Genomic DNA, 26,589 nt, shown 5'->3' with positions numbered 1-26,589 from the left:
CCCTTCTCAGTCCCTTCATGCCGCCGGGGCTGCCGTCACTGCCCCAATGCCACAAATCTTTGCAAAGCTGTGGTTCCCCCAGAGCCAACCTTAATACCCCATTTATTAAGGAAAATATGTAAAATTCGGCATGGCAGAGGGAGGCAGCCGACTCAGCGCCAGAATCCTTCCTTGTCTCCTGTCAGGTCCCCCCTTCGCCCTTCCGCGCTAGCCAGGAGCAACCCGGCCCGTGGGGAGTGGGCGGTGGGTGGGGGTGGGGTGGGGGGTCGGGGGATGCTCCCTCTCCGAGAGAATTGGGTAAACATGGCGACCGCGGCGCCCATTTGCACACGCTACACAAATGCATCGCATTCCCGGTTGTTTGCAGAAAATTTACAGCTGAGTAATAAAAGTTTACGATCGACTCACAAGTTGGATTGGCCACAAGAAGTCATGTGGATTCCATCCATGAACGTGAACTTTTTATTGTGGTTTGTCCGTTCGGAGCGCTCCGCAGAACAGTCCTCCCTGTAAGAGCCTAACCATTGCCAGGGAAACCTGCGCTGGGCGCTCCCTTCATTACTAGTATTTTTTTTTTTATTAATCTGATTAATAATTATTTTCTCCCCTCATTTAATTTTCTTCCTCCCAGCTGGAGTTGCCGGAAGCTGGGAGCACCTGAGGAGGGGGGTGGGGGGAGAGGCTGGAGTAGAGGGCACCCCTCTCTCCCTTCCCGACCCTCTAGCCCCCCAAGGGGCAGGAGGAATGCGGGAACAGGAGTTGAGATAGGGAGCTGCAGATGCCTCCGCCCCTCCCCTCTCCTAAGCTCTCCCTCCTGCCCCCTTCTTGCATCTCTCCTTAATTTTATTTGGCTTTTTTAATTATTGGGACTATTCTTTTTTATTTTAAATTTCTATAAAGTATATATATATACATATATATGTATGTGGAGCTGAGACAGGCTCGGCAGCGGCACAGAATGAGCAAAGACGAGAAAGAGAGAGTGGGAGAGAGAGGCAGAGAGAGAGAGGGAGAGGGAGAGTGACAGCAGCGCCCGGTAAGTGTTTCCTTATTGGTTCAAATATGTAACTAATGGTCCGTAGCTGGGTGGCGGTTTCAAGATAAGGACAGCAGCGGCTTGTCTTGGTTAGAAAGGAGAGGGGGCGAGAGGGTGGGCGCGTGGCAATTATGGGAAGGAAAAGTGGGGGTGGGGGAGAAATTGGGTTAAACTGGAATATGGTAGTGGGGGAAGTATGTTGTCTTTATGTCACTGTACGCTGAAGTTGGGGGTCGGGGGGCCAGAGGACTGCGTGGGGCTCAAGGCCGGGGTCTAGTGCGCAGACCTTGTCCTTACCTGTTATAGATCTGCGGCCTTTTGGCTAACGGGACTGGGACAGAGAGGGCTCGGGAGCTCAAAATCCAGGGCAGAAGAGAGAACCTGTAAGCTGTAACCAATGCCCTCCGAGCAGAGTCAGCCCCCCAACCCCCAAACAAACTTTCCAGTGCCCCCTCCCTGCTCCGCAGCCCCCTCCCTCCCGGAGAGCGCGACCGCTAGACCTCACACATGCGCAGTGCGGGCCCAGGGCCTGGCCGCGGAGCAGGAAGAGAGCGCAGCTAGGCGGGCGGCGGGGCCTGTTAATTGGCAATTAGGGGGGAGGCTGGTGGCTGGTGCGCGTCAGCGGAGGGGAGAGCGTCTGCCCACCCCCTGCTTCCACCCCCACTCGAGCGGATGGAAAGATGGGAGGTGCTCTGCACTGCGGATGGATGGGTGGGGGTGGGGGACTCCGTACTCAAAAGCCATCTTGTGCTTGGAGAATGGGGGCCAATCTGCTTTTTCTCCCCCCATCCCCGGCCCGGCGTTCTCCACCCCCAACCGCGGCCACCCCACCCAGGATACCAACTGGACTGCTTCACCGGCGTAGCCTGGCTGCTCTGGGCTGTGATCTGCCCTGTCTGGGGCGGAGGTGGGAATTGAAGAGGCCCTAGAATGGGTGGGGACAGTGACCAGGCCTCGCCGGCAGGGCCTCCTGAATGAGCAGAGGTAGTGAGGTCTCAATGCACGGCTGGGGCACGACTGACTTACGGGGTCGGGACTCAGAATTGGGCGGCCCGGAGGGTCCTGGGCGCTGGGGATCTTCCTAATAATTGGTGCTAATGGCGTGTTGTATAGTCTTAACCCAACACATATGGTTTCATAACACAGTGGCTTAATTTCTTCCAAATGTACGTGGCCCTGAATGTGTTGCAGCTTGATATATGACCCCGCCCTGCTCCCTGGCCTGGGTCCGAGGCGGCCCCTATATGTGTGAGCTTCTGTTTATAAAGGGCAACGCACACACACTCGCTTACACACCCAAGGCAGACACACCCCAGAGCTGGGGGAGGGGAGGGTGCATACTTCTAGAGAGAGATCCGAGAGTCTGGGGGCCAGAGTCCCCTTCAGCCCGAGCCAGGAGCACGCCCCCCCCCCCCCCATCCTCTCCCAAACGCGCGACTGGGCTTCTGCGCCAAGCCCGAGTGGGGGAGGGGACCACTCCTCGATTTCCTGTTTAAACCCAGACTAGTCGCCTGGGGGGTAGGGGGGGGGGATAACCTGTTTTATCAAATTTTTAAAAATATAGTTCGACTGCATTCAAATCAAACCCCTTGGGCCCGAGTTGACGGTGAATCTTCCCTCCCCTCCCCCCACAATCCCCTTCCCTTCCTCTCTTGCCCCCCCAAAATTCCCCTTTCGCAGCCGACATAAAGGCCTGGGAGGTATTCTCCCGGGGGAAGAAATGGCATTTTCTCTCCCCCTTCCCCCCCGCCCCCCCCCGCAATAGGACTTGTGTGTGTCGGCAGAGGCGTCTGCCGAGGGGCTAATTTCGCGTTCCTTGTTTACGATCGAGAAAAGCGCTTGGCTCTCCCCAAATGGGCCCAGCCCGCCGCCCGCTCCGGCTGCCGCGCGCTCTTTCGCCGCCCCGGCGCGGCCCTGGGGCTGACGCCCCGGGGAGCCAGGCCGCGGCCGCTCAGACCCCGAGTCCGTGCGACCTGCAAAGGGCGAGGGGAGTACCGTGGGCCAGTGGAGGGGCCCCGGAGGCCTGAAAATGGGAGCTTTTCTCCTGGCGTATTCTGGGAACCGCCGATCGGTGAGGCCTCTATTTCTCTTTCGCTGTATTTTGTCTGCCCCCGCCCCAGCAGATGGCCGCACTGACTGGGGGAGGGGGACAAGTCTTTGTTCACCGCCCCCCCCCCAGGACAACAGTTTCCGGAGAAGGCCACTCGGGCCAGTGGGGTTCACCTGGAATACTAGAGGGGGCCCCCTCCCTTTGGAGGGGTGGGCCTGGGCTAGGCTGGGGTATCACCTTCGGCCTACAGGGATCTAACCGAAAGAAAGTGGTTAGTGAGATTTCACAGTGGTAGGGTTGGTGGTTGTCGGGTTAGTAGCACCATCCTGAAATGTCCTTATATATTATTTTTATACATTGATTTTCTGTCCCTTGTTGGCTATGGTCCTGCAGGCTCCCACTCATTTCACCCCTAGACTCTCCTCAGGACCCAGAGGGATGCAGAGACAGTCTAGCCGCAGTGACTGGCCCTAGTTTTCCATTTTCTAGTCTGGCCAGGGGAAAAACCCAGCCCCAAACGCCAGCCCCTTCCTTCCCTCCTTACTTTCAATTTTCCTTCCTTTCTTTCTCTCCCTCGATGGCACTCAAACAGAAGCACAAAAGGGGCCACCCGTGGCAACCCTCACCCTCCTTGCAGGCCAAATTCCCTGTGGACAAGGTCCTAAGAGCAGGAGGACACTCCTGTGATTATCTAATAATAGCCAGAGCAGCTGAGAATAGAATCGGGCTCAAGGACTCTGCACACCCAGAGCTAAGGCTGTGCAGAAGCCCTGAATCCATGGGTCAGGGTCTGGTGACACTCCCTTGAGCCCAGGGCCCCCAGCAGTCTCCACTGAGTCCACTCTTTGGGTACCTCAGGCCTGTCCCTTACGGGGCTTTGTCAGTCCTGCCACGGGCTGTATTTCACGCGCCAGCTCCTAGCTAAGGAGAAATGGGCAGAGCAAACCCTTTCTCCCCCTGGTCTGACAGTTGTGATCCCCACGAAGAATGCGACCTTGTTTGGAGAAGGCGGCCTTGTTGGGTTGGCTGTTATGTTCCGAAACCAGGCTTGGTAGCTTTATACGTTTATTAGATAGAGGCTCAAATGTACGGGCGCAGACTTCTGCACGAATATATACAGACTCATGTTTCCTCAGTGGTTAATTGTGTATTACCATGCCTATATGCGCTCAAACACCATTTTATGTGCGTGCGAAATTTTGTTAGCCCTCACTAGATGGGCTTAGGCTCAAGGAGGCACTGGGTGCCCTCTGTGCGTGCTCTGCTGAAAATGTGTTCGTGCTGGAATCGGAGTATGCGGGTATCAGTAACCAAGAGATGCCACAAAGGTTTTCTTAGACCTTATTGCCTTCGCTGTCCAAGCAGCTGGGCTGGGGAAAGATTGACTTCCTTCTGCTTCCTCTCCACACCTCCCTGCAGACTTCCCCAACTCAGGATTGTTTGAGCAGGCGAGCCCAGTTGTGCTGAAAGTGAGTTCGGTGGGAAACTTTGGTCGGTGAGGCATGCCTGTGAGCAGTTTTGAGCAGTCGCTGGGCCCTGGTGTTCGAAGCCTCACTGAGGCGGCAGAGAAGATTGGAGTGGTTAATAAGGTGGCCTCTGGGCAATGATCTGGGGCGGCTGTGGACGGACTAAGGTGCCTGGAGAGGCCGCTGGAGAAAGCCAGCCAGACGGATGAGGGTGCGGTGAATGCCTATCTCCCCACTCCTGCTCGCTCTGGTTGCTGACGGGGTCTCAGCTTTGCCTGTGTCATATGTGGAGCCGACTAGGGGATCTCAAAGTTCCCCAGAAACCTAGATCTGGTTACTGGTGGAACTTTATTTTAATCATGTCTGCTACCCAAGCCGTAGAGATAGCTGAAGCTTGGTCTGACTGCCAGTGGGCCTAGAGCACTGAGTGTGAGCCAGGGCTGAGAATTAACCAGCCTTCTTTCTCCCTTCTGGGGCCAAGGAAAGACAGAGGCTGGGGTATAAATGTCCATTAAAACCCCCAGGAAAGAAAGTAAGGATGGGAGAGGAGCTGGCGGGGGTTTAACTCCACTCCCTAGGTGATCAGGTTCCTCCCCAGAATCTCCTGTCCAGACTTGCCGCGGGTGCGAGGCGTGCAGCTCTTTCCCATCTTCTCTCGCACCAAGGGCAGCCTTGAGCTTTTAGGCCTTGGCGGCCCCGAGTGCCAGGATGACATTACCCCCAAAGTGTGCCCCTCATCACGGCCCACGGCCTCTGCCACGGCGCTGCAGCCGCCCCTGTTTATTGTGTCTGTGAGTTGTTTACTTGTTTTGTCTGCTGCCACCCTGCGTCAGAAACCCGCCAAACAGCAAACTCACCCAGGAGAACAAAGTGCGGCGCTATCCTGAACTCCCTCCCCTTTCCGGCACCCCGCTCCCGCCATTCCCACCTCCCTCGCTCTCCCTTTCCGAGGGGAGGAAGCAGAAATCGTCCTAAAATAGGGCAGCTGTTTATAGGGTCGGGGGAATTATGGAGATACCATAAACCTCCGGGTGTCCTGGTGGTGGAGAGACAGAACAGCCCTCCCCTGGCCTCCAGCTTTTTTTCCTTTCCCCTGGCAACTGCTCGGTTAAGGGGGCCACACTCCTTGAGAAAGCCGAATCCCCCTCACCCCACTCCTTTCTGCAGGAGTTTTCCCTGAGACACAGGTTGTTGGGTTTTAAATCAGGCTAATGTTGGCGGATTCATAAAGCTAGATAAAGCATGTCGCTCTCCCCATCACCCTCCCTTCTCCTCAGCCCCCCAAAATAGCAGTGAATTTAAGCAAATCCTACAAAATTAAATTGCCCCTTCACTAAAGATCCTATAAATCTCCAATCTCGCCAGGTGTAGAGTCGGAGAGGCCGCTGTTCGCCTCTAATTTTGCTCCTGGCTATCAAATCTGAAAGAGTATTATCGAAGTAAGTAATATTCTCTCATTTCTGAAATTAATTCCCCCCTCCCCATCTCTCTCCCTCTTTTCGCCAGCACAGATTAAATGGTTCTTTCATATCTGCAAACAATAAAGGATCAAATTATTTATAGGGAAATGAGGACAGTGTTTCTTGTTGGCTTATTGTTCCAGAACTTTAATAATATTTTATTTTCAAGTGGGAAAACTTAGACCAGGGGAAGAAGAAGGAGACAGGTGGGGGGAGAGGAAGTGAGGGGAGGCAGGGAACCCACACACAAAACTCCTGCTGTATGTAGTAACTTTTATGACATTTACAATTTCCTCATGACAACTCACTGTGACGTCATAAATGCCGCGTTCTTGTTCTTGAATTTTACAATTCTCAAAACTTCCAAAATGGATCCAAGCAGTACTCTGCATGGAGGGATATAAGAAAAGCCAGAAAATTGGGGATCCTTTGTTTTCATTCTGGAGGCCAAAAAATATTCTGAGTGTTCTGGATTTTAATTTTCCCTCCTGGGCCAAACAGGACTATTTGCTTTCCCTCCCTGAAATGTCACTCAGGATCTGAATTCCCTCCCCATTCCCAATGGGGATGAGACACTATGTCTGAAGGCTTTCTGTATGCCCCCTCCTCAGTTGATACTCAGCTGCTTGGGACAGAGGTGGGAGGCTTGGGGGCCAGGCCCCTAAAGCCAGAAATGATTTCTTCCAAAGGGGGCCCAAATGGGCTCAGGGTTGAGTGCGATGGGATAGAGATGTTGAAGACCTACTGTACTTCTTAACCTTCAGCCAGAGAAGCCAAACAAATTCCGTTGTGGGAGTGTGTGTCTGCTGATGGTAGTAGCATTAAGTGGAGTGGTGGTAAAGAAAGGTCAGGCAGAAATCTGGAAAGAGAGGGAGAGAAGAGAAAATATGATGTGAGTTAGCTGAGCCCCTCCAGGTACCTTTCTTCTCTGTTTAATTGCAAATAAAGCAAAAGCAGCTTGGGTAGCCTCTCAACCTCTCAGCTCAAAAGCCCAGGCCTCTGAGGTGTTTGGGGCAGTTCTCAGGAGCTTGACATGCCCCATCTGGCCTTTTCCTCTATCCCGCCTCCCTGCTGCCCCCCAACTCCATTCAGCTGGCCAGCCTGGGCCCTGTCCCCAGAATATCAGCACCCCCAAATGGGATCCATTTCCGGGCTGGGTGTGTCAAATTTCACTTTTCTCCAAGTGTCTCCATGCCTCAACTTTGAAAGGAGAAAGAGCATTCTTTTTTGCAGTACAACACATGTGTGGAGAGGTATGAGCTCAGACAGTTTCCCCACTGGATCTTTGAGAAGCTGGGGGCTCCTTGGGTCAGCTATGCTGGGGTATCCCCAAGCAGACCCAGTTCCCTGCGTTCAGGTTCTCTGACGGACTAGGAAACTCTTTGCAAGCCTTTTACTCTGCATTCTGTGGAGATCAAAGGATCTCTTACACAAAACACTAGGCATTTGGAGTAGGATTTATTTTTTTAATTTTTAAATAAAAAAAATCCTATCATAAGCCAGTCGGGCCAACTGAGCAATCACTCTAGAACAGCAAAGCCTTAACCAAACAGTGCTATTGTGAGGTGAGCTGAACAATTATTGAAACTCAGCTTTCTCTGCAAGAGGGATTTCAGCCCTCGCCCAGTGGCACAAAAGGGGCCAGTGGGGCAACCGCTCCTCTCCCGCCCTGGAAGTCAAGGATCCAGGGGGTGGGCTGGGCAGCTGTAGGGGCTTCCAGGCAGCCAGGCGTTCAGGCCGACTGCTGAGTCCTGCGGCTCCAGTGCCCGCGTCCCTGAGCAGCCTTCGGAGGCGCCGGGCTGCAGTTGGCGCCGGCAGCCAGGAATGGAGTGTGTATGTATCTGTGTGTGAGGCTGGGTGAGTCACAGACAGCGGCGCAGAGTTGGGGGATCTGGGGAGAGAGAGAAGACTGGGAGAACACAAACTAACCAGGACCTCTGGAGAAGACTGGCCCCAAATAAAAATTCCAGATCTCATGCCTCTCACTTCACATACTCTTCCCCTAGAATTAATTAATATATTTCCCAGAGCAGAGTGGAAAGCAAAGGCAGGCAAGGTGAACCTTTCATGAACCCACCCATGAACCTCTCCAGGGCCAGAAGCCAGACCCAGCCACCCTCTCCCCAGTTCAGAGATACACAGGCCCCCAACCCCCAGTCTGGAGCAGGATAAGGCTGGAATAGGAGCCTTAACACTTGCCCTGGGAAACCCTCCAGTGTCCAGCCTCCAATGCAACCCTTGGGGACTCCCGACCAATGACTGCCCCCCATTTAGGCTCAGGGCACCTACAATGAGTTCTCTCCTATAATTAGTGTTCATGAAAAGCATGTGTTTTGGTTGCTGAGACAGGGAGCCGCAACTTTCCCCCTTTATTCCTTTTCTGTATTTTTTGAATTCTGTTTTTGAATCCACTGATTCCAGCTCCGAAAGCGAAAATCCGTTCTTGCCGCCAACCCCCCTCCCTATTCCAGAGGCCGAAGGGGCAGAGCAAGTCGGAGACCAATGGGCCTGATGAGGGGGTGTTCTCTGATTTCTCTAGGCTTGTTTTATAGAAACAAAGAACTAGTTCTCCCCCCTCCTTCCCAGGACTTGTGCATATTTACAAGAGCTCAACTGCAGTTTTAATAAAACATCTGTTCTTGCTTCTGCTGATGAGTTTCCATAATTGTTTTCAGACAAATTTAACAGGAAAATATAAATATATTTAGAAAAACCCAAGTCCCAGCTTTCCCCCCATAGACAGTCGTTCTTTTGCCAAAAAAATAAAATGAACATGAAATGAGAAAAGGAAAATATAATCCAAGGGAGGGAAGATTCGGCTCATCTGACTTGTTCTCCCCCCTTGGAGCGAATCCTTCCAGCAAATTTCAGCTGCATAATTAAAGATCTAACTGAAGGAAAAAGGCTTCTTTCCTGAGGAACGAAAGGTGATGGGGGAAAAGTGTGTTAGAAACTAATTTTGCCGAAAGTCTTTAAGCAGTGGCAGAATTTATTTGTATTTCTGCTTCCCCTTCTCCCCTCTTCCAGCATTTCTGCCTCCCCCCACCCCCAGCAGCTGGTTCCTGTTCATTATAAATTGGCGAGACCTTTCCGTCTCTGCCCTCTGTTTAGGGATGTAATAAAACACTTAACTTTCCGGGGCTGAGACTTACATTCTGCTCCTCAGGGCGCCCACCCCCTGCGCCCACTGCCTTTAGGCCCCAAAGGGGACTCTCCCCAACTTAGGCACCCTTTTCCTCTCCACACTTGGTTTAGAAGGGGCTCAAGAAAACAAACCCAGGCATCCTTGCTGGGGAGCTGCAGCGCATGCTTCCCCAGAAGCCCCTTCTTTCTTCCAAGGTCCTTCCTTCCCCCACCTACCCATAAAAGAGATTTTAAAATACATAGAAAATCAACAGTCATTGAAAGCGAAACCTCATTAAGACATCCTATCTTCCATCATTCAATTTGTTGTACATTGCAACAATTTAATATCTTGAAGGAAATATCACTGACATGATTTATCCCTCTAGCAATCTCTCTCTGAAGGGGGGGTGGGGAGGGAATTTACTCTCTCTTCCGGCCTGTTCTTCGTGTAACACTGCTGTCCTTAGGGCAGAATTGAGACTGGGAACTCAGAGAGCGGCTACTGGTGTCCAGGGGGGCACTGACTTGTTCCTTAGTTCAGCCCCCTCAGCCTTCCTTCCATCCCCTCCCCACTTCTCTTTCCCTCTCCCTCTTGCCCTCCAGGGGGCCTGGAGCCCCAGCCAGCTGTTGGAAACCCCTGCCCAGGCATGCCATGAATTCGAGGACAGCTGGATTCTAGAGCGAAAAGCAGCTCATGCTGGTGTCTGTTTGTGTACCTGCCATGACACCCCAAAAGAGACAACTCATCTCAAAATTTCTTTCTTATTTTAAGAATCCTCCTCTACACTTCACATTCATTTCCTTGGGGAGAGGAAAGTATGGTCCAGGAGAGGGAGCCTTTATAATTATAGGGGCCTTCCCCCTGCCCTTCTAAACACCAACACATTTCTCTCCTCTCTGAAGGACTGGGGCTGTATTTTTAAAAGCCAACACAAATTGTCTCGCAGGAAGACTCTTACATCCCGTTACGAGGTTCATGTATTAACTAACATGTTGTCTCCATCAGCTCCTACATACTGTCTGCTTTTGGGTTCAAAACTTTATTTTTCCCCCCTAGCGACACTCCAGGGAAACCTTAACGTTACAGAAGATGAATAAACGAGTTTTTTTCCCAGTGTAGTCCCGTTTATGGCTTTATTGCTACCCATTGATTACTCCGCTTTGTTACACAGAAGGAAAAGATCATAAAATCCGGCGACATCCGGGTTCTTGTTATAGCCAGTTCTCCCCCTCCCCAAAATGGTGAGGGGAAAATATGATCTGCCACTGTTCCCTTCGCTTGCCCCACCACCCCCCACTTTGTCAACTCAGAGCATTTTCGGCCTATGTTACAATATCAAAAGAAGTTTGGATTAATCAGGAGGAAAAAGCCCATCTGCACACCTTCCGCTGTTTCCGTTCGCCCACTGCGGCTCCTCAGAAGCCTCGGACTCAGCTGCCTTTTCCTAACCTTCTCTTCCTTTTTCTCAGCCCCCAGGTGGGAAGAAAATGGGGGTAGGGAGTTGCTGAGAGGCCTGGCCCCACCAGGTGTGGCTGGCCCTTGGGAGAGAGCGCCCCAGGAAACCTTGGCTGGAATCTCCAAGCCCCAGAGCTCAGGTCCAGGGGCATTTCCCTTGGCAGGACAGCGTCCAAGAGGGGCAGGGGTTTCTGCCCTGGGCAGGGGCTTGAGGCTGCAAGACGCTCTGTCTCTGTGTCCATCAGAGCCCCACCAGCTTTCTCTCTTTGGCTGGATGCTATGTGAATTACCCCAACGGCCCTGGCTGGCTCCAAATCATAAATTCTCACCAACATAAACAGGAGTTGATGTGTCTAGAAAGACTCTCAGAGTTCTTTCTTCTTCCTTTCTTCCTTTTTTTCTCTCTCTCCCACCTTTTACTTCTTTCTCTTCCTTTCCTATTGTATTTTAAAATAAATTTTCCCTTTTAGGCAAAAATGCTGTAAGAGTTTCCCCCAAAAGGGGTTCCTGAGCAGGAGGAGGGAGAGGAGGGCTAGGAGAGAGAGGAAGCAGATGCATGGCTCCTTTGCACACCTCAGCTCTGCCACTGCACCCTGAAGACTCAGCATTCCCTCTTTAGACTTAGGGGTTCCCCACATGCCCCCCGCCACCCCCAACTCTCAGACATACTCTACTTCCTCTAAACACCATGTCTTATGCAATTTCTTTCCATTCTTGATTTTAAAAAAAATTATTCGGGTAAAAATAGACTGGTTTAAAGATGGGAACTCGCTCCTTGGAGTATCAAACCAGATTTCCTGTAAGATTTCTGGGGAACCCCCTGAGCTGGGAAGGAGTTCCTCCTATGGAGAAATCAAAGTGTAATTTTAGAAGAGGGCAGATATAAAAGATGAAATCAAATTGAAAATACAGAGATTTCTCCTGTGGCCACAGCACAGCAAAGTTAGCTGGGGCTGAGAGATTTCCTGGGAGTGCAACTCTCCTTTTCTGGGCCTCAAGGCCCTACTAGAGGACATTCACCCTTCCTTCACCTTCAAATCAGTTCTCTTACATATATATTTTTAAAAGAAATCCAAGTCTTACTTTCAAAGCACACACTTAGTCTCAACTAGGGAATCAACAGAAGCAGAAGCGATTTTTTTCCCCCTTCTTGACATCTGGCTTGCGATTGGCTAGGAGGGGGTCAGCTGACTTTGTCATTTTGTCTGTCCTGGATTGGAGCCGTCCCTATAACCATCTAGTTCCGAGTACAAACTGGAGACAGAAATAAATATTAAAGAAATCATAGCCCGACCAGGTAAAGGCAAAGGGATGAATTCCTACTTCACTAACCCTTCCTTATCCTGCCACCTCGCCGGGGGCCAGGACGTCCTCCCCAACGTCGCCCTCAATTCCACCGCCTATGATCCAGTGAGGCATTTCTCGACCTATGGAGCGGCCGTGGCTCAGAACCGGATCTACTCGACTCCCTTTTATTCGCCACAGGAGAATGTCGTGTTCAGTTCCAGCCGAGGGCCGTATGACTATGGATCTAATTCCTTTTACCAGGAGAAAGACATGCTCTCAAACTGCAGACAAAACACCTTAGGACATAACACACAGACCTCAATCGCTCAGGATTTTAGTTCTGAGCAGGGCAGGACTGCGCCCCAGGACCAGAAAGCCAGTATCCAGATTTACCCCTGGATGCAGCGAATGAATTCGCACAGTGGTGAGTTTTACAGCTCCGAGATATAAATTAAATAAACTGAACTGGCTTTATGACCGGCTTCCCTAGAAGAACGGGCGGAGAGAGTTTTTTATGGCCCCATAAAAACAATCACGCTCGTCTCCTCGCCGACGCCGAGACAGGGCCCCCTCTTCTGCCCCCTCTGCTCGCCTCCTGCTTGCTTGCAGGGGCCTGGCCCCCTCGGCCCCTGACGGATTGGAGGGCTCTAAGGCGAGTTGAGGGGGCAGGAACAGGGCAGGGGATGAGGGGAGGGGGTGGGGGAGCCCCCAAAGTCGAGTCAGACTGAGGAGAAGGGAGTGGGGGGAGAATGGGACAGAGAAGTGGGGAGAAGTTTCCCAGGGGCTAGGGCGCTTGGGGAGATGGGGGAGCCCAGACCTTGAGAAATGGGGCCTCATCCCCAGTGTTTTGAGATTTTTCTGAAAAATCAGCTTTTAGTTTACAGCTTCCTGCTTGGTTCTGTCCCCCCACCCCCCACACACCTTTCTTTGGGACACACCTACCAACCGGGGAGGGGGGGGGGACTGAATGAGCTTAGGATCCTGGCTGTACCCCCAGTGGGGGTGGGGACAGCAGAGGGGAGAAGGCTGGAGCCGGAGGGGCCCGTGAGTGCTGGCCAAGTTGGGAGGGTCAGGGCTGTGCTAGGCTAGATCATCTGCAGAGGATGCCTTGCTGATTGTTTGTAGTGTGTTTTGTGCCCGGATCTCTAGGGGTCGGCTATGGAGCGGACCGGAGGCGCGGTCGCCAGATCTACTCGAGGTACCAGACGCTGGAACTGGAGAAGGAATTTCACTTCAACCGCTACCTAACGCGGCGCCGGCGCATCGAGATCGCCAACGCGCTCTGCCTGACCGAGCGACAGATCAAAATCTGGTTCCAGAACCGCCGGATGAAGTGGAAAAAAGAGTCTAATCTCACGTCCACGCTCTCAGGGGGCGGCGGAGGGGCCGCGGCTGACAGCCTGGGCGGAAAAGAGGAAAAGCGGGAAGAGACAGAAGAGGAGAAGCAGAAAGAGTGACCAGGACTGTCCCTGCCACCCCTCTTTCTCCTGCTCCCTCGCTCCCCCCAATACCCTCCTAATCACACACTCTATATTTATCACTGGCACAATTGATGTGTTTGGACTCCCTGAGACAAAATTAGGGAGTCAAATATGGACCTGAAAAGTCAACTCTGGACGCCCCCCTCCCTCACCGCACAAACTCTTTTCACCAGGCGCCTCCTCCTCCTCGCTCCCTCGCTAGCTCGTTCTCGGCTCGTCTGCAGGCCCCTTCCCCCGCCCAGGCCTTGGGGCTCGTCCCTGAACCTCGCTTTAGACTCCACAGATCTCCCTCCAAACGAGGACTTGGCCTCCCACCCCCTCGGCGCCCCCCATCCCCGCCCCCGTGCAGAAAGCTGGCTCCCGGGCCCCGGGGGCCTCTGCTCCCGGGCCTCAGGGCCCGGCCTGGCAGCCGGGGAGGGCGGGAGGCCCGAGGAGGGCGCGTCCGGGCCCCACAGCAGCCCCCAGGGCCTCCCCGCAGCCCCCGCCCGGCCCCTCTGCCCCAGCAAATGCCCAGCCCAGGCGAATTGTATTTAAAGAATCCTGGGGGTCATTATGGCATATTACAAACTGTGACCGTTTCTGTGTGAATATTTTTAGCTGTATTTGTGGTCTCTGTATTTATATTTATGTTTAGCACCGTCCGTGTTCCAATCCAATCTTAAAAAGGGAAAAAAAAGAGAGGGAAAATTACGAAAAGAAAAAAAAAGTGAGCGACGTTTGTTTAGCCAGTAGGAGAAAAAAAAACAAATTAAAAAAATTCCCTCGTGTTACCTTCCTGTATAAATCCGACCTCTGGATCCGTTCTCGAATATTTAATAAAACTGATATTATTTTTAAAAGTTTATATCGGGATTTCTGTTACTTCGCTCGCCCGCCGGCCTCAGGCTTAAAGTTGGAGCAGGCTCTGAGCGCTCCCGCGTCTGCCCGCCGCCTGCGAGCCCCCGGCCCCCTGCACGCGCCTGGCCCGGCCCGGCACCGATCCCGGCCTTGCGGTTCTCCCGGGGGTCGCACTGGGGGCTGGGAGGCCTCTCTGGGCTCCCCACGCAGAGCAACGCACTCAAACCGCAAAAAAAAAAAAAAAAAAAAAAAGGCCGCATGGGTTTGGTTGGGGGTAGAGTGGGACCCCGGGTTGGCCGCATTGGTCTCCGGCCCCACACAGGCCTTTCTTCCTGTCTTTGGTAGTTTGGGGTCCTCGGCTTCTGAACCCCGGACCCCCAAAGGCCAGAAAGGCTGCATCATCCAGGCCCCAGGTCGCCCCCGCCCACTCCTCGGAGTAGGGAGGGAGGCGCCGGAGCTAGCAGGGCAGCCCCCGGCCCGCGCCAGGATTCTTGCGAAACGTGGCGGAGGCGGAGAGCCGAGGGGAAGAAGACCGCCGGGATCTGAGCCCTTCTGCAGGGCCTGAGCGATTCAAGGACATCTCGGAAAAGAAAGCCTGGAAACTGATCTCTCGCCTGCTCTGGGACTCCTGACGTGGCCGGGACCAAATTCCTTCTTCCTTACTTCTCCAGCCCGTCTTTTCCTTACTGTTTCTTCTCCCCTCAAACTAGGCCAGTGAAGAGCGCAGCCAGACCCTAGCCCTTCCCCAGCTCAGGCCGTCTTTCCTAAGCCCAGCCAGAGAAACCTGAGTGGATGTAGGGGGTGAGGTATTGAGGGGGTCTCCCGGAGGAAAAAAATCCGCCAGAGTTTTCCAGACCTTCCAGATCCCCGCCAGCGCCCCCTCCAGCGCCTCCACCAGCGGGGGGGGGGCGAAGGGGGGCTTCCCCTGGCAGGGGCGGAGATTTCCTGGGGAGAGACAGGCAGGAAAGAATAAGACTTGGAGCTAGGGGAGGGGGGTCGGAAAGGGGCCGAATGGCTGCCAAGGCCCTGGTCTCAGGCTGTGAAGGTAGACTAGGCGCCTGCCCTGCCCGCCCCCCACCCCTACCCTCCTGCCCCCAACCAGGTCCTTTGGGAGACCTCCAGATCGCTCAGAAATTGCTCTCCCTTGGACCTTCTGAACCCAGGTCCCTGGAAAGCCTGGTTCATAGGCCTTTTCCCCAAAGGGCACAAAACAGGCCTTTTCCTTTGCCCTGCTCATATAATATTTGTAGAAGCTTGGATTTTGCTTCTCCATGCCCTCAATGAACATATATTTTCCATTCAAAATACTTGGCATGGGTACCACACGAGGGTCATACACAGGGATGCAGAGCAGTCCTCCAGTTCATTATGTCTGATTCTTTACCTAGGCAGCTAGCCACTCACCCACCCACACACACAATTGAAAATTGCCTTGATGTCACTCTGGAGTCCCTGGGGTGATGAGAAGGCCTACCTATCTTCCCCTGGCTCCTTACCTCCAGGCTTACCCCAAAGTCCCCAGCAATCTTAGTCCCAGGAGCCCTCTATCTAGCTCTGTCCACCCAGGACCACTCCTCATGGGCATCCTGTCTACCTCTCCAGAGGCTGGGTTCATTTTCTGTCTGACAGGCACCTCCTCAGCGGTATCAGGGCTCCGGGGCCTCAAAGGAAAGGGACCTGGACCCTTGATTTAGAGAACCTGAGATAAGGCTCCTCCAGCCTGGGTTGGGGCTCTCCTACCTCAATCCCCTTCTCAGCCATTTTTGAACATTGAAACTCCCTGGGGTTGTGGAGGATGGGGCTATCCGTTATCAAAAAACGCTCTGCGCATCCTGGTGAAGGCTTATCTCCAGTTAAAATTAAATACAATTTAAAAGGCCATTTCAGGAGTTTATTGCAGCAACACCCAGCTTCTCCTCTACAGGGTAGAAAATCCTGAGAGGCCTGAAGGCCAGCCAGCGAGCCAGGATGCAATTCCTCCAAGTAGGCACCAGGTGTCGCTGTGGGCTTGTTGTCCCGGCTACCCCCCAATTCCAAGAACCATTTTTTTTTTCTCCCCCTTCTCTCCTTTTCTCTCTCTCTCACTCCCTCTCCCCCTTGGTTGGGCTTTGCCAACATATCAAGATGCGTTTCGCCGGCTTCCATCACTAACCTCCCGGAGGTCATCAAGCCAAATTTATGAGTGGCCGCTCGAGTCACGTGACTCTATTTAAGGCTCCCTTATTTGGGAAGAGCGCATAGGATAAAGAAAGAGATATCTCCACCTATAAATTGTGCACTTTGGAGAACAAAAAACCCCTCAACTTCAAAGAGTCACAAATCACCCTTAATCAAAAAGGGTGCAGAAATTTTTTTTGGGCCCTCCCCGCCATGAGCTCCTACGTAGCCAATTCATTCTATAAGCAGAGCCCCAATATCCCTGCCTATAACATGCAAACTTGTGGGAACTATGGATCGGCCTCAGAGGTGCAGGCATCCAGGTATTGCTACGGCGGATTGGACTTAAGCATCACTTTCCCACCGCCTGCGCCTTCCAACTCTCTCCACGGGGTAGACATGGCTGCCAACCCCCGGGCTCACCCCGACCGCCCCGCCTGCAGCGCCGCAGCCGCTCCGGGACACGCTCTGGGCAGAGATGAAGCGGCTCCTCTGAACCCCGGGATGTACAGTCAGAAGGCGGCTCGCCCAGCGCTGGAGGAGCGAGCTAAGAGCAGTGGGGAGATCAAAGAGGAGCAGGCGCAGACAGGGCAGCCTGCCGGACTGAGCCAGCCACCGGCCGCGCCACAGATTTACCCGTGGATGACCAAACTGCACATGAGCCACGGTAAACTTTAGGACTTCATTTTGCGCGCTCGGGTCCGCCTGGGTTTTATAGGCCATGCGGGGCAAATAAAGAAAAAAAACCTGCGGCCATAAATTTTACGATCCAGGCATCAATGGCTCGTAAAACTGTCCACTAAAAGGCTTAGAGGCTGTGTGCGCCCAAATTTACGACGACATAATTGGATCATAGGAACAAAACGTGTATAAAAGGCAATATTCAATTTTTGGGGGAGAGGGAGGGAGTTAAAAAAATAGAGGGATCTGAAGGGTGAGGAGCGCGGGGCTCCAGAGCGGGGATCCCCCCGCGGTCCCTCCTCCCTCCCCTGCGGAGCCGGCTCGCCCGCCGCTTGCGGCTCCGGAGGATTCCAGCGACTCGGGAGGGGCGGGAGGGGGGTCCCCGGTGCTCGGATCTCGAGGGTGCTTATTGTTCGGTCCGAGCCTGGGTCTCCCTCTCCCCCCACCCCCAGCCCCTCCGGCTGCTGAGTGAAGGCTGCGGCGGAAAGTTTCCTGCCTGGGCGGAGGCTCCTCTCCCGGGGCCAGGCTGGGCTGGGCCGGGCCCGCCTGCGGCCCGCCGGGCCTGTCCGGCCCAGCTCGCGTCTTCTCCCTCTGGCCGCGGGTGGGGGCCTGGGGCTGGGATGGGGACGCTGGGGTGCTGCACGCTATTCACCCCTTCCTGGCTTGGGGGGTTTATATTCCAGAGACGGACGGCAAGCGGTCCCGAACCAGTTACACGCGCTACCAGACTCTGGAACTAGAAAAAGAATTCCACTTTAACCGCTACCTCACTCGCCGCAGGCGCATAGAGATCGCCAACAACTTGTGTCTCAACGAGAGACAGATCAAGATCTGGTTCCAGAACCGCAGGATGAAGTGGAAGAAAGATTCCAAAATGAAAAGCAAAGAGGCTCTCTAGAGGCATCGGGGAGGCCCGCCGAGAGCACCCCGAGCCCGCTTCGGTCCCGCGCCTTTCCCTGTCGGTTTTTCCTCTCTAGATATCTTGGGGGCAAGAACGGGGGCTGGAGCGCCGGTTCCCCACCTCAGACAAAAGCTCTTTCCCTTGGCATTGCGCATCCCTACCGACCCCAGGTTCCCGCGGGGCTGCCCGCGCCGACCGGACTCCCCTCAGTTCTGCTCAGCACCGTGGTCCGGGACAAGTTCCGCAGGGGACCCCCAGACGGCTGTGGCACAGGAGCTGGTGCTGAGCGAACCTGGCTTGGGCCGCCTCTCAGAATTCCTGCCCCAGCGTGGGCCGCCGGGGTTCAGGTGGGCCCTGCCGCCGCGGCAGGCCCCACGCCCGGACCCTGCGGCCTCGCCCTCTCCTTTGTTCGGGCTTAGGCGGGCCAGGCGGGCTGCCGGCTTGGTGAGAGCATGGTTGTGCTTGGCAAAGCCCGGCACCATCTCGGGGTGCTTCTTTGTAGCCACTCAACTCGATGCTCATTTTTTAAATGATCTGCATATGAAAGGGGGAGATGGCTGTCTGCCTAGGGCCCCCTCGGTTGCCCTATGCTCTCTAAACCTGCGCCCCCCCCAACCCCAAAACCTGGAAACCTGTCCAGCCTGCGCTCTCTGCATGTCCTCTCAGGCCCCCAGCCTCAGACCGCTAGCTAGCTCAACCATTGGGGTTCCCTGCTACTAGACCCCACAAAGGTTCTAGAGGCTCCTGGCTGCCCAGTAGTCCTTGCCACGACTTTCGGTGTCCTTCTGCCCATCGCTATTGTCAAACTATTTATTAACTCCACATCTTTCCTGAAACTATATTTTGTCATATCAAATAAAGACAGAGAACAGGACGAAAGATACAGTGGCTCCTCTCTGTTTGGGGGGCATGTATTGGGAAAAGTGTCTAAATGGGCTGCGGGGTGTTGGGGAAGGCCCACAGCCTTCAAGGGCTCCTTCAAAAGAATTTTAGGAGAGTCTAGGAGCATTGAATAGAGGCAGGTGAAACTGAGCTCCTTTCCTAACCCTGGCTCCAAGAAGAACCTCTTGGGGAAGGGGAGGGCACCCAGACCGTCTCTACTGCCTTTTCCTGTGCTGTGGCTGTCCCAAGCATTCAGGCCTCTGTACCCACTCCAACCCTGACTGGGTAAATCTGAGGCCTCTAGACTGGCCGCCGCACGCACTGCATGCCAGAGCTAATCTGCAGGGACCAGGGATCCATGGCTCTGAGGTGCTCAGACTCAGGCCCTCCTGGGCCTTTGAAGAGCTCTCTCAAGGCTAGGTGGTCTCTGAGGGGTCTCACTGGACATAGAGGAAGGGTTGAACTCTCAGTCTAGGGGCCTGTTTGGTCCCCCAGACAATGCTCAGAAAGAGCTGGTACTGCCTGGTAGAGGGGCACTGCAGGAGGAAGTGTGTGACCTTTGTTGGGGCGGGGGGAGCAGTGGGGCAACCTGCAGTTTGTACCTGCCTGGCCGGAAAAGTTCAGATTGTCTTCCCCACCTCCTAGAGCCTAGGGCTATGCAGACAATTAGCTGGGAAAGGAGCTGCGTAGACCAGTGCCTGAGTCGCGTCTGTTGGCCCGCCATCATTTATCTCAGTCTCAGAGATTTTGTGTGGAGGGGGAGGGGGAGCTAAAGAGAAGGGGGAAATGCAGAGAATTCAGGTGGTGCCTGAGGCTGGCCTAGGCCCAGAACAGCTCTGCCCCAGGCTCCTGGGATGGGATGAAGGAAAGAAGCACTTTACGGGAGAAACAAATGTGGGAAGGGTCCATAAAACTTTACTGCATTTCCTCTCCTGCCTCCCACGACGGGGTAATTTCCTGGAGCCAAGCCTAGGCCCCCCACACTGGGGGGCGGGGGCCAGTTCGGGAGCTGGGCTCCGAGGCTGTTCCAGCAGCCAAGAGGGAGAGGGAGCAGAGAGGATCTGGGGAGGGGGAAGGGGAATATTTATGATTATTAACGCTGATGCTACTTGGATTTATTATAAGGATGGACTTCTCTGCATCCTACTGCTTAAGCTGCCAGTCTGTCTTTTATTTATTTTTTTTGAAAGATCCAAAAGCCTTGCCTCACTCCTAACACACAGGAGGTCTTACACAAGTTTCTTGAACTACACCCCTGGCTACACCCTTCGTCTTCTCAGAGCACTCACCAGGTTAGGGCACCCGTAATGTCTCTCTTCCATTAGCTCATAGCAGTCAACCCAGCCCAGCACCAATTCATCTCTCTCAAGCCCCCTTCCTCTCAAATAAAATGTGTGATTTTCTTCAGGGAGTCATTTTAATTTTTTCTCCATGCTGAGTAAAACTATTGGGCGAGCAGTGAAGCATGGAGAAGCACTGGCGTCTCCAGTGGGTAACAGTTAACTAAGAAAGAGGCCGTGGCACCCACCACCACCCACCCCAGCCTCCCTGACTGCCAGGGAACAGGCTCTGTGCTTCCTCCCCATTGGCGGCGGGGGCGGGGGTGGGGGGAGGGATGCACCACCCCAGGGGGAAAACCAGGGGTGGAGGCAGTGTGACAGACCTGCTGAGCAGGGTGCACAGATGCCTTCTCCCCACAGGGTTTGGGCCTCTTTCCCTGGAGGAGCTGGAGGACTTGGGTAGCCAGAGCCGTGCCAGCCAGTTTTCCACCCTCTGTCACAGTCTGCAGGCCTGCGCCCAGGCCCCAGCCTCTGCTTCAGCGGCATCAGCGACCATAACTTAGACAGAGGCTACAAATCTACTCCCGTGCACTGGGAGTGGTTGCAGCCCAGACCCCTGCTTTCACCGCTAGCAGAGGCCTCCGCGTTGGAGTCTGGGGTGGTTCCCCTACCAGCCAGCCTCCTAGAACGATCTTCAAGTACTAGAGTTTGGCATTGCTCTGGGGGAGTTTAATGGAGGGGCTTCTGGGTCTGACCAGAGACCACGGAGCCTGCTTCTCCACTCCACCCTGGAACCCACCCCCTCTGGCAGCGAGAAATAAGGGGAAGAAACATGACTTACCTTCCCGGGGGAGTGGGAAGAGGGGTACACGGCCCACTCTGAACAATTAGAGGATAGAGGAGGAAAAAAAAAATAGGAGGAAGAAAAATATCAACACGACCTTGAAGGCGACAGGTCCTTATGGAAATAAGTAAGTAAGTAAATAAATAAATAAGGATCCACTCCTCCCCCCCCTCCCCACCCTGCAAGGGGTGTGTGGGGGTGGGGCAAAGGAGCAGCAAAAGGGCTTTTTAGTGTAACTGAGCATTAGAGAAATACGCATGGCTTCTATGTGAATTTAGGAGTTTGAAACTTTTGGAGGTTATTTATGTGAATGGCCTGAAGGCAAGCCCGTGAGTGGCTCTTGGGGGACCACGTGATGTCATTAAACCAAGTTTTATGGTGTAGGGAGAGCTGACAAACCCACAATATATTTACATCATATATAATCTTAACTGTCCAGCCACGCAGCTGCTGGTGAGGTTTAATGCTAGGACAGAGGGCCTGGCAGTTAGAGGGGATTACGGCGCTGGGGATGATGGTGAGAGAGGTTACATCTTCGCAAATGAATCCCAGGCGAACGCTGTAAGTTAATTTTCTCTCTCTCTGACCCTTTCTCCCATTTACTTAATGTCCCCCCAACCCCGCTCCAGATAGGAGGCAGTTCCCACTCATTAAGGGGAGGGGAAGAAGGCCTCCCCAGGCCATGGTGGGAGAGAAAGAGAAGCCGCTGGGAGGTAGAAGGATGGGGGAGTTTGTCTCCTCAGACCAGCCCTCCCCACTCCCAGCCCCTTAGTTCCTCCAAATGCAAGTTAACTGGGGTAAAGAGAGACTTGGATTCTTTAGAGCTTCACTAGGTCTCCCTGACCCCCTTTCCCGTCTCAATTGGGAAGAAAGACAGCGGCAGACACAGGGATGTTTGGTGTTTGTAGGACTGTGTAAACTCTAGGCGCAAGCGCAAAGGGCCTCTGGGGCCTTTGTCCTGGGGAGGGGCCAGTTCAGCCTTGGCCAGTGGCCCAGAGACCAAGGCAGGGCGGGCAGCTGGGGAGGGGGCCAGGGAAGGAGAGTGTGAGACTACTGAGCCTGCGACCTGAAATGGCAGAAGCATTTTAAAGGTAGAGGATGGAGCCCAGGAGGTCCCCAAACATTCTTTCTTCACCACCAGACCTAAATGGGCAGCTGTCCCAGTCTCCACAGTCTGGGGGTCTTAGCCGGTCTGGGGCCAGTATGGTTTCATGCCTCCCTCTCTCCCTCTAGCTGTTGAGATCTTTCCTGGTGTCCCCAGCACTGGCCTGAGGTAAAACTAGGCCCGGGAGGCCAGGAGGCTCCTGCTGTGAGTGGAGTGTAAATGGGTGTGGGAGTGGAGGTAACATCTTTATTGAGCCTGGCCAGGGAAGTCCCTCAGCTCTGAGGAGAGAATGGCCTCTGGGGGATGGAGCCTTCAGGACCCAATATGGGTTTGCACCCTGGGGCCAGTCTCAGGCTTGGGCTCCCTTCAAGTTTCTAGGAATGTTCCTTCCTAGAGGTGTCATGGGACATGGAGGCACGTGTCCTCCACACCTTCGAGTGTGTACCCTACCTGACAACCTAGGAACTCAGGTTCTCTGAAGGGGCCAGGGATTCCGAAGCCGGGCCAAAAGGCGGGCCCTTCAAGGGTGTAGCGTCTTAAGTCCTGGGAAAGGGAAGGGGAGCAGATGGGGAGAGGGAGTGAGCCGCCTGGAGGGACTGACTGCCCTGGGGGCTAGCAGCTCTGGGTGCCTGCGGTGTGGAGAGGTGCGGTTGGATGACTGGAAGAGGACACTGCTACTGAGCCCCTGCCGCCCAAGAGACTGAGGCAGAAGCAGGCAATCAAGCAGAGGCAGGGAGCCCAGGCAGACTCTGGCAGGGTGAGGGGGGACAGAGACCCAAAGACACTGGGCACTGGGCGTCAGAGTTGGAGCCACATCCCTCAGGGGACTGTCACCTGTGTGAGGAGCACAGGCACCCTGGTGGAAAAGTCCAAAAGCCTCCCCCTGGGTCCTCAGTCCCTCACGACCCACCTGCCCCACCAGCCTCCCACACCTTTATGTTCCGGGAAAGTGGCAGGATCCCAACGGACTCCTTCCAGTGGCCCAGAGGAGAATTAACTTTCATGTTCTTTATGGGCCCTCCTCCCTTCTCCTCCTCCCCACTAGTCCAATTTGGAGAGTTTCTGGAAACTTTCCATTCAAGCAGCAGGGAGATGGGAGTTTCCCTTGGTCTATAACTTGACTTTTCCCCTCCCTCTGGCCTCCCTAGTACTTCAGGGAGCAAATCTAATGGTCTTCAATAAAGAATTTAAGCAGGGCCAAAGTTCTACACCCAGGCAAGACTCACCACCTTCCCCCACTCCTGGCGAGATCGCAGGCCTAGTTCTCTCAGCTCTGTGTAGCAGGGTGAGCGTGCTTCTGTTTAACAGACTTACATAGCATTTCTTGGAGGGTTTCTATAACTTCCTCGTCTTCTTTTCCTGTTTCTTAGGCTCAAAAGTTCCATGTAAATATCACCCCTTAATAGATCCTCCTTCCTCTCAAATAATTTGCCAGAGCGGTTTTTTTTCTTCTTCTTTTGTTTTGTAGGACTAATATAAAGGGAAGTAGTAGTACAACAGGTCTTGAAATTTTTGGTTCTCCCACCCCTCCCACACACTGGAATTTGAGGTTTCTCTAGAGTAGGGGGATGGGCAGTCCATCAGGTGCCCCAACTAACCTGGAAAGCTTTTAATTTTGTTTCTAGGTCTTTAACCCTAGAAGAGGTCAAGCAACCAATCAGAAATATGCTAAGCAGGGTCACATGGCCTCCACTAACCAATCAGCCAAAAAGGGTCTCACCCTTCCCTGCTCTCTTCTTCCTCCTCCCTCCCCACCACCCTCTTTAGTTTCTGGGTCCTCCCTGTCTATGATGTGAAGGGAATAAGTGATGCTGAGAATATTCCAACCCCTTCCCTCTGTCCCTTACCCAGCTCTCAGGAGTCTGCGGCTTTTGTCCTCTAGTTCTAACAAAGTTGTATTTCGAGGTCAATCTCAATTGTACTGGGACTGGAAGTTGTATGGGCATCCTCTGCATTACTCCATGTTCTCCTGTGTGATCCTACCCAATTCCCTGCACTTTATAGATATGCCCTTTCGATTAGGCTGTACAGTGGGTGTGGATGCAAACTCCAGCCCTGAATTCAAATTCTGTGATTATTCCCTATACACTTACCTTGCACAACTTTTCGTTTTTATTCTCTTCCGATCCTCTTGAGCACAGGTGGAGTGACTAGAAGCGATCTCTTTCAATTTTCTTCCTGGAAATGCTCCAGAAGTCACTAGCTTTATCAAAGTGCCTCTGGCATGGTTGGGGAAGGCAGCAAAAGTGGAGACTTTCTGAAAGTTGTGTTTGGTACCTTTAGTTTGTTGAGTAACTTCAAGTCTGGAAAAGGGAATCAGCACAGAAAACCAGGACCCTTGCCTCACTGCTCTCATATGAAACAGTTGATGGATTTAAGTCCCCTTCCTTTCCATTCTTTTAACAAGATATGCCACTGCTGCTGCTGCTTTATCCTGGCCAATGGCTATCAAAGGACACAGCCACTGAAGATGTGGGTTTTAGTGTTTATATTTACATGGGTCAGGTCAGAATAAGCAATGGGTGATAAACTATTTCTGAGCAAAACAGCTGATGGTGCAGACAGTGTGCGTGTATGGCAGGAGTGCATGTGTCTCCTGAACACTTGGACTGGGCCCTGAGCCAACTGACTTGCTTTTCAGGTCCAGACCCAAGCATTTCATCCCCCATCCCTCAGTCTCCAGGGCTTTGTTGCAGGGTTAATTTTCCGATTGAGTTCCACCACCACCCCCCATCCCCGCAGCTGCACCCCCCCCACCCCCACCCGCACCAGCAACCTCCCCTTTCTCTGCTGATCTCCTGCCCTCTTTGAGCTGACTGAGCAGCAGGAGTTCTGATGGGTGGTGCCCCCAGACCTCCAAGCCCTCCTCTGGGGGTGTCAAGGGATAGCCCAGTTTGAGCTGGGCTTTGTCAGCATCCCCGCGGTGGTAGTTTGCTTTCTAGGTGGGGCTGATTTGGGGACAATGCCACAGGCCAGGTGGGAAGGATTAGAATGAAAAGCCAGAGGAAGGGCAGCTCTTCTCAGAAACCACTGGGCCCTCACTTCCCAAGTTACCTTCAATCCCACCATTCTATTGACTTCTTTCATGAACTAGAATTAGAGCACACAAACTTATTTTTCCCTGGTAGATGGTGTGGTAATCTTGTCTAAGACCAATCCTCACCTCTAGTGTGGATATCTCATGCTGGAGTTTCCAGATTCCATGAAACTAAGGCAAGAAGGGGGGAGGGGTGTGGCTGGCTCCTTCTAAGCAGGCACTGGGAAGAGAGCTTTTATTGCCTCAGCCCCTCCTAATATCCAGGTCAACTTTATCTGTCTCTTTGCCTCTCCCTCTCTTTGTGTAATTACTTTGGGTTGAGTTTCTCAACGGAAACATCATTGTCCAGGGCTTCAGTTCTGTGCTTTCTTTTCCTGAAGAGACAAGCACTGTTCTGAGCCTCCTCCTCAGTGGGATTGTAGACCCTGGAGCCCTTAGCTGTGGAGAAGGGAGAGAATCTGGATTCAGGACCCCCCAAGCTCGGGCTCTTTGGCTTTCTGAGATGCAATTTAAAGAAGAGGCTAGCTGTTAGAGAGCCAGGAATATCTCATCCTTTTTACTAGGTCTTTGTAAACCCGAATGGTGTACCTGTTCTAGTACTTCCCTTCACTGCTTTGATAGGGCCCCAGGAGCCCAAGGAGTCTGGACTGAGGAGCTGAAGTAGTAGAGATCTCTTTGTCCTTGAGTCCTACAGAAGAACTCTGGGGTCCATTTTCTTCTTCCACTGCTAGGAAGATCCACTGTGTGGGGAGTGGGAGGGAAACGAAATTTAGGACTTGGGAAAGTTGGGCTGTCTAGGACCTCGTTCGGCTTCTGATAACCAGGCCTTAGAAGCTACAATGAAAGGTTGACCAGGAGGCTCTGGGTATGCTGGGGAGCAAGTACAGGAAGGAGGCTACTTCTCTACAGCTGACTCAAACACAGAGAAAGCTCTGCCATGATGTGCAGCCCCATATTAGGGGGTGGGATGGTGGGCTTAATTCCCTGGGATCTCTTTAGTTCTGCATGTGTCACAGCTCTGACAGAGTTAGAGGAGGCTAGGTTCTGCCCTTGAAAGAGTCCCACTTCTCCCAGCCCCCGGCCCAGAACATCACACACCAAAGTATATGTATGTGGCCAAGTATGGTATTAAAGAGGTCAGAAGCCGAGGCGGGACACAGTAAACCAGCCTTAAACTAACTTCCCAGTCCTTGTCCTGCTCTGTTCTTCCCATCAGCCCAGCCTGAAGACCATTTGTCCTCCCCCTCCACACTCATGCCCTCAAGCCCCAAGCAACTATTGAGTTTCTTCCTTTCTGCTTCCCTGGAAAACCAAACCCCTGGAGCAGCCCCCACAGAGGGTGGCAGCCAGGCTCTTGGTGTCTTTAGTGTCCTGTTGGCCTGTTGAGTTGTAGGGGAGTTGGAAGGCAGTGTGAGACCATGAAGCCAGATCCTTATCTGATCAAATCCACTCTTCAGGATCAAACTCCAAATATCTCAGGGCTGCTTCTTTGCTCAGATAGTG

The 26,589-nt window shown here is 53.4% G+C and overlaps 2 protein-coding genes and 1 long non-coding RNA gene across 13 annotated transcripts; 2 read left to right on the top strand and 1 right to left on the bottom strand.

The window, feature by feature from the left end:
• Nucleotides 1-466: 466 nt before the first annotated feature.
• Nucleotides 467-14,206, top strand: HOXC6 (homeobox C6). 11 transcript variants are annotated; one of them, XM_086398994.1, is made up of 4 exons: nucleotides 3,009-3,107; nucleotides 5,918-5,991; nucleotides 12,080-12,305; nucleotides 13,031-14,206. In XM_086398994.1, the coding sequence occupies exons 3-4, from the start codon at nucleotides 12,152-12,154 to the stop codon at nucleotides 13,336-13,338; spliced, it is 462 nt and encodes a 153-aa protein (XP_086255120.1). In that variant the 5' UTR covers nucleotides 3,009-3,107; nucleotides 5,918-5,991; nucleotides 12,080-12,151; the 3' UTR covers nucleotides 13,339-14,206. The 11 variants fall into 11 exon arrangements, with proteins under 11 accessions (XP_086255119.1, XP_086255117.1, XP_086255116.1 ...); XM_086398993.1 differs by lacking the exons at nucleotides 3,009-3,107; nucleotides 5,918-5,991 and adding an exon at nucleotides 467-1,036 and having other exon boundaries at nucleotides 11,960-12,305; XM_086398991.1 differs by lacking the exons at nucleotides 3,009-3,107; nucleotides 5,918-5,991 and adding an exon at nucleotides 474-1,036 and having other exon boundaries at nucleotides 13,007-14,206.
• On the bottom strand, nucleotides 6,803-21,073 carry LOC147371472 (uncharacterized). Its single transcript, XR_015163527.1, has 2 exons — nucleotides 20,942-21,073; nucleotides 6,803-6,871 (listed from the first exon to the last, which is right to left on the bottom strand). It is a non-coding gene; the product is annotated as an uncharacterized LOC147371472 (long non-coding RNA).
• Nucleotides 14,633-18,817, top strand: HOXC5 (homeobox C5). Its single transcript, XM_086398997.1, has 2 exons — nucleotides 14,633-17,023; nucleotides 17,721-18,817. Exons 1-2 carry the CDS (start codon nucleotides 16,570-16,572, stop codon nucleotides 17,933-17,935), a joined length of 669 nt encoding a protein of 222 aa, XP_086255123.1. The 5' UTR covers nucleotides 14,633-16,569; the 3' UTR covers nucleotides 17,936-18,817.
• Nucleotides 21,074-26,589: the final 5,516 nt, after the last annotated feature.

Source organism: Bos grunniens, chromosome 5, assembly GCF_055505025.1.
Source record: "Bos grunniens cultivar Pamir isolate PY7600 chromosome 5, Bosgru_T2T1.0, whole genome shotgun sequence".
NCBI lineage: Eukaryota > Metazoa > Chordata > Mammalia > Artiodactyla > Bovidae > Bos > Bos grunniens.
This window is presented reverse-complemented; position numbering and strand designations above follow the sequence as displayed.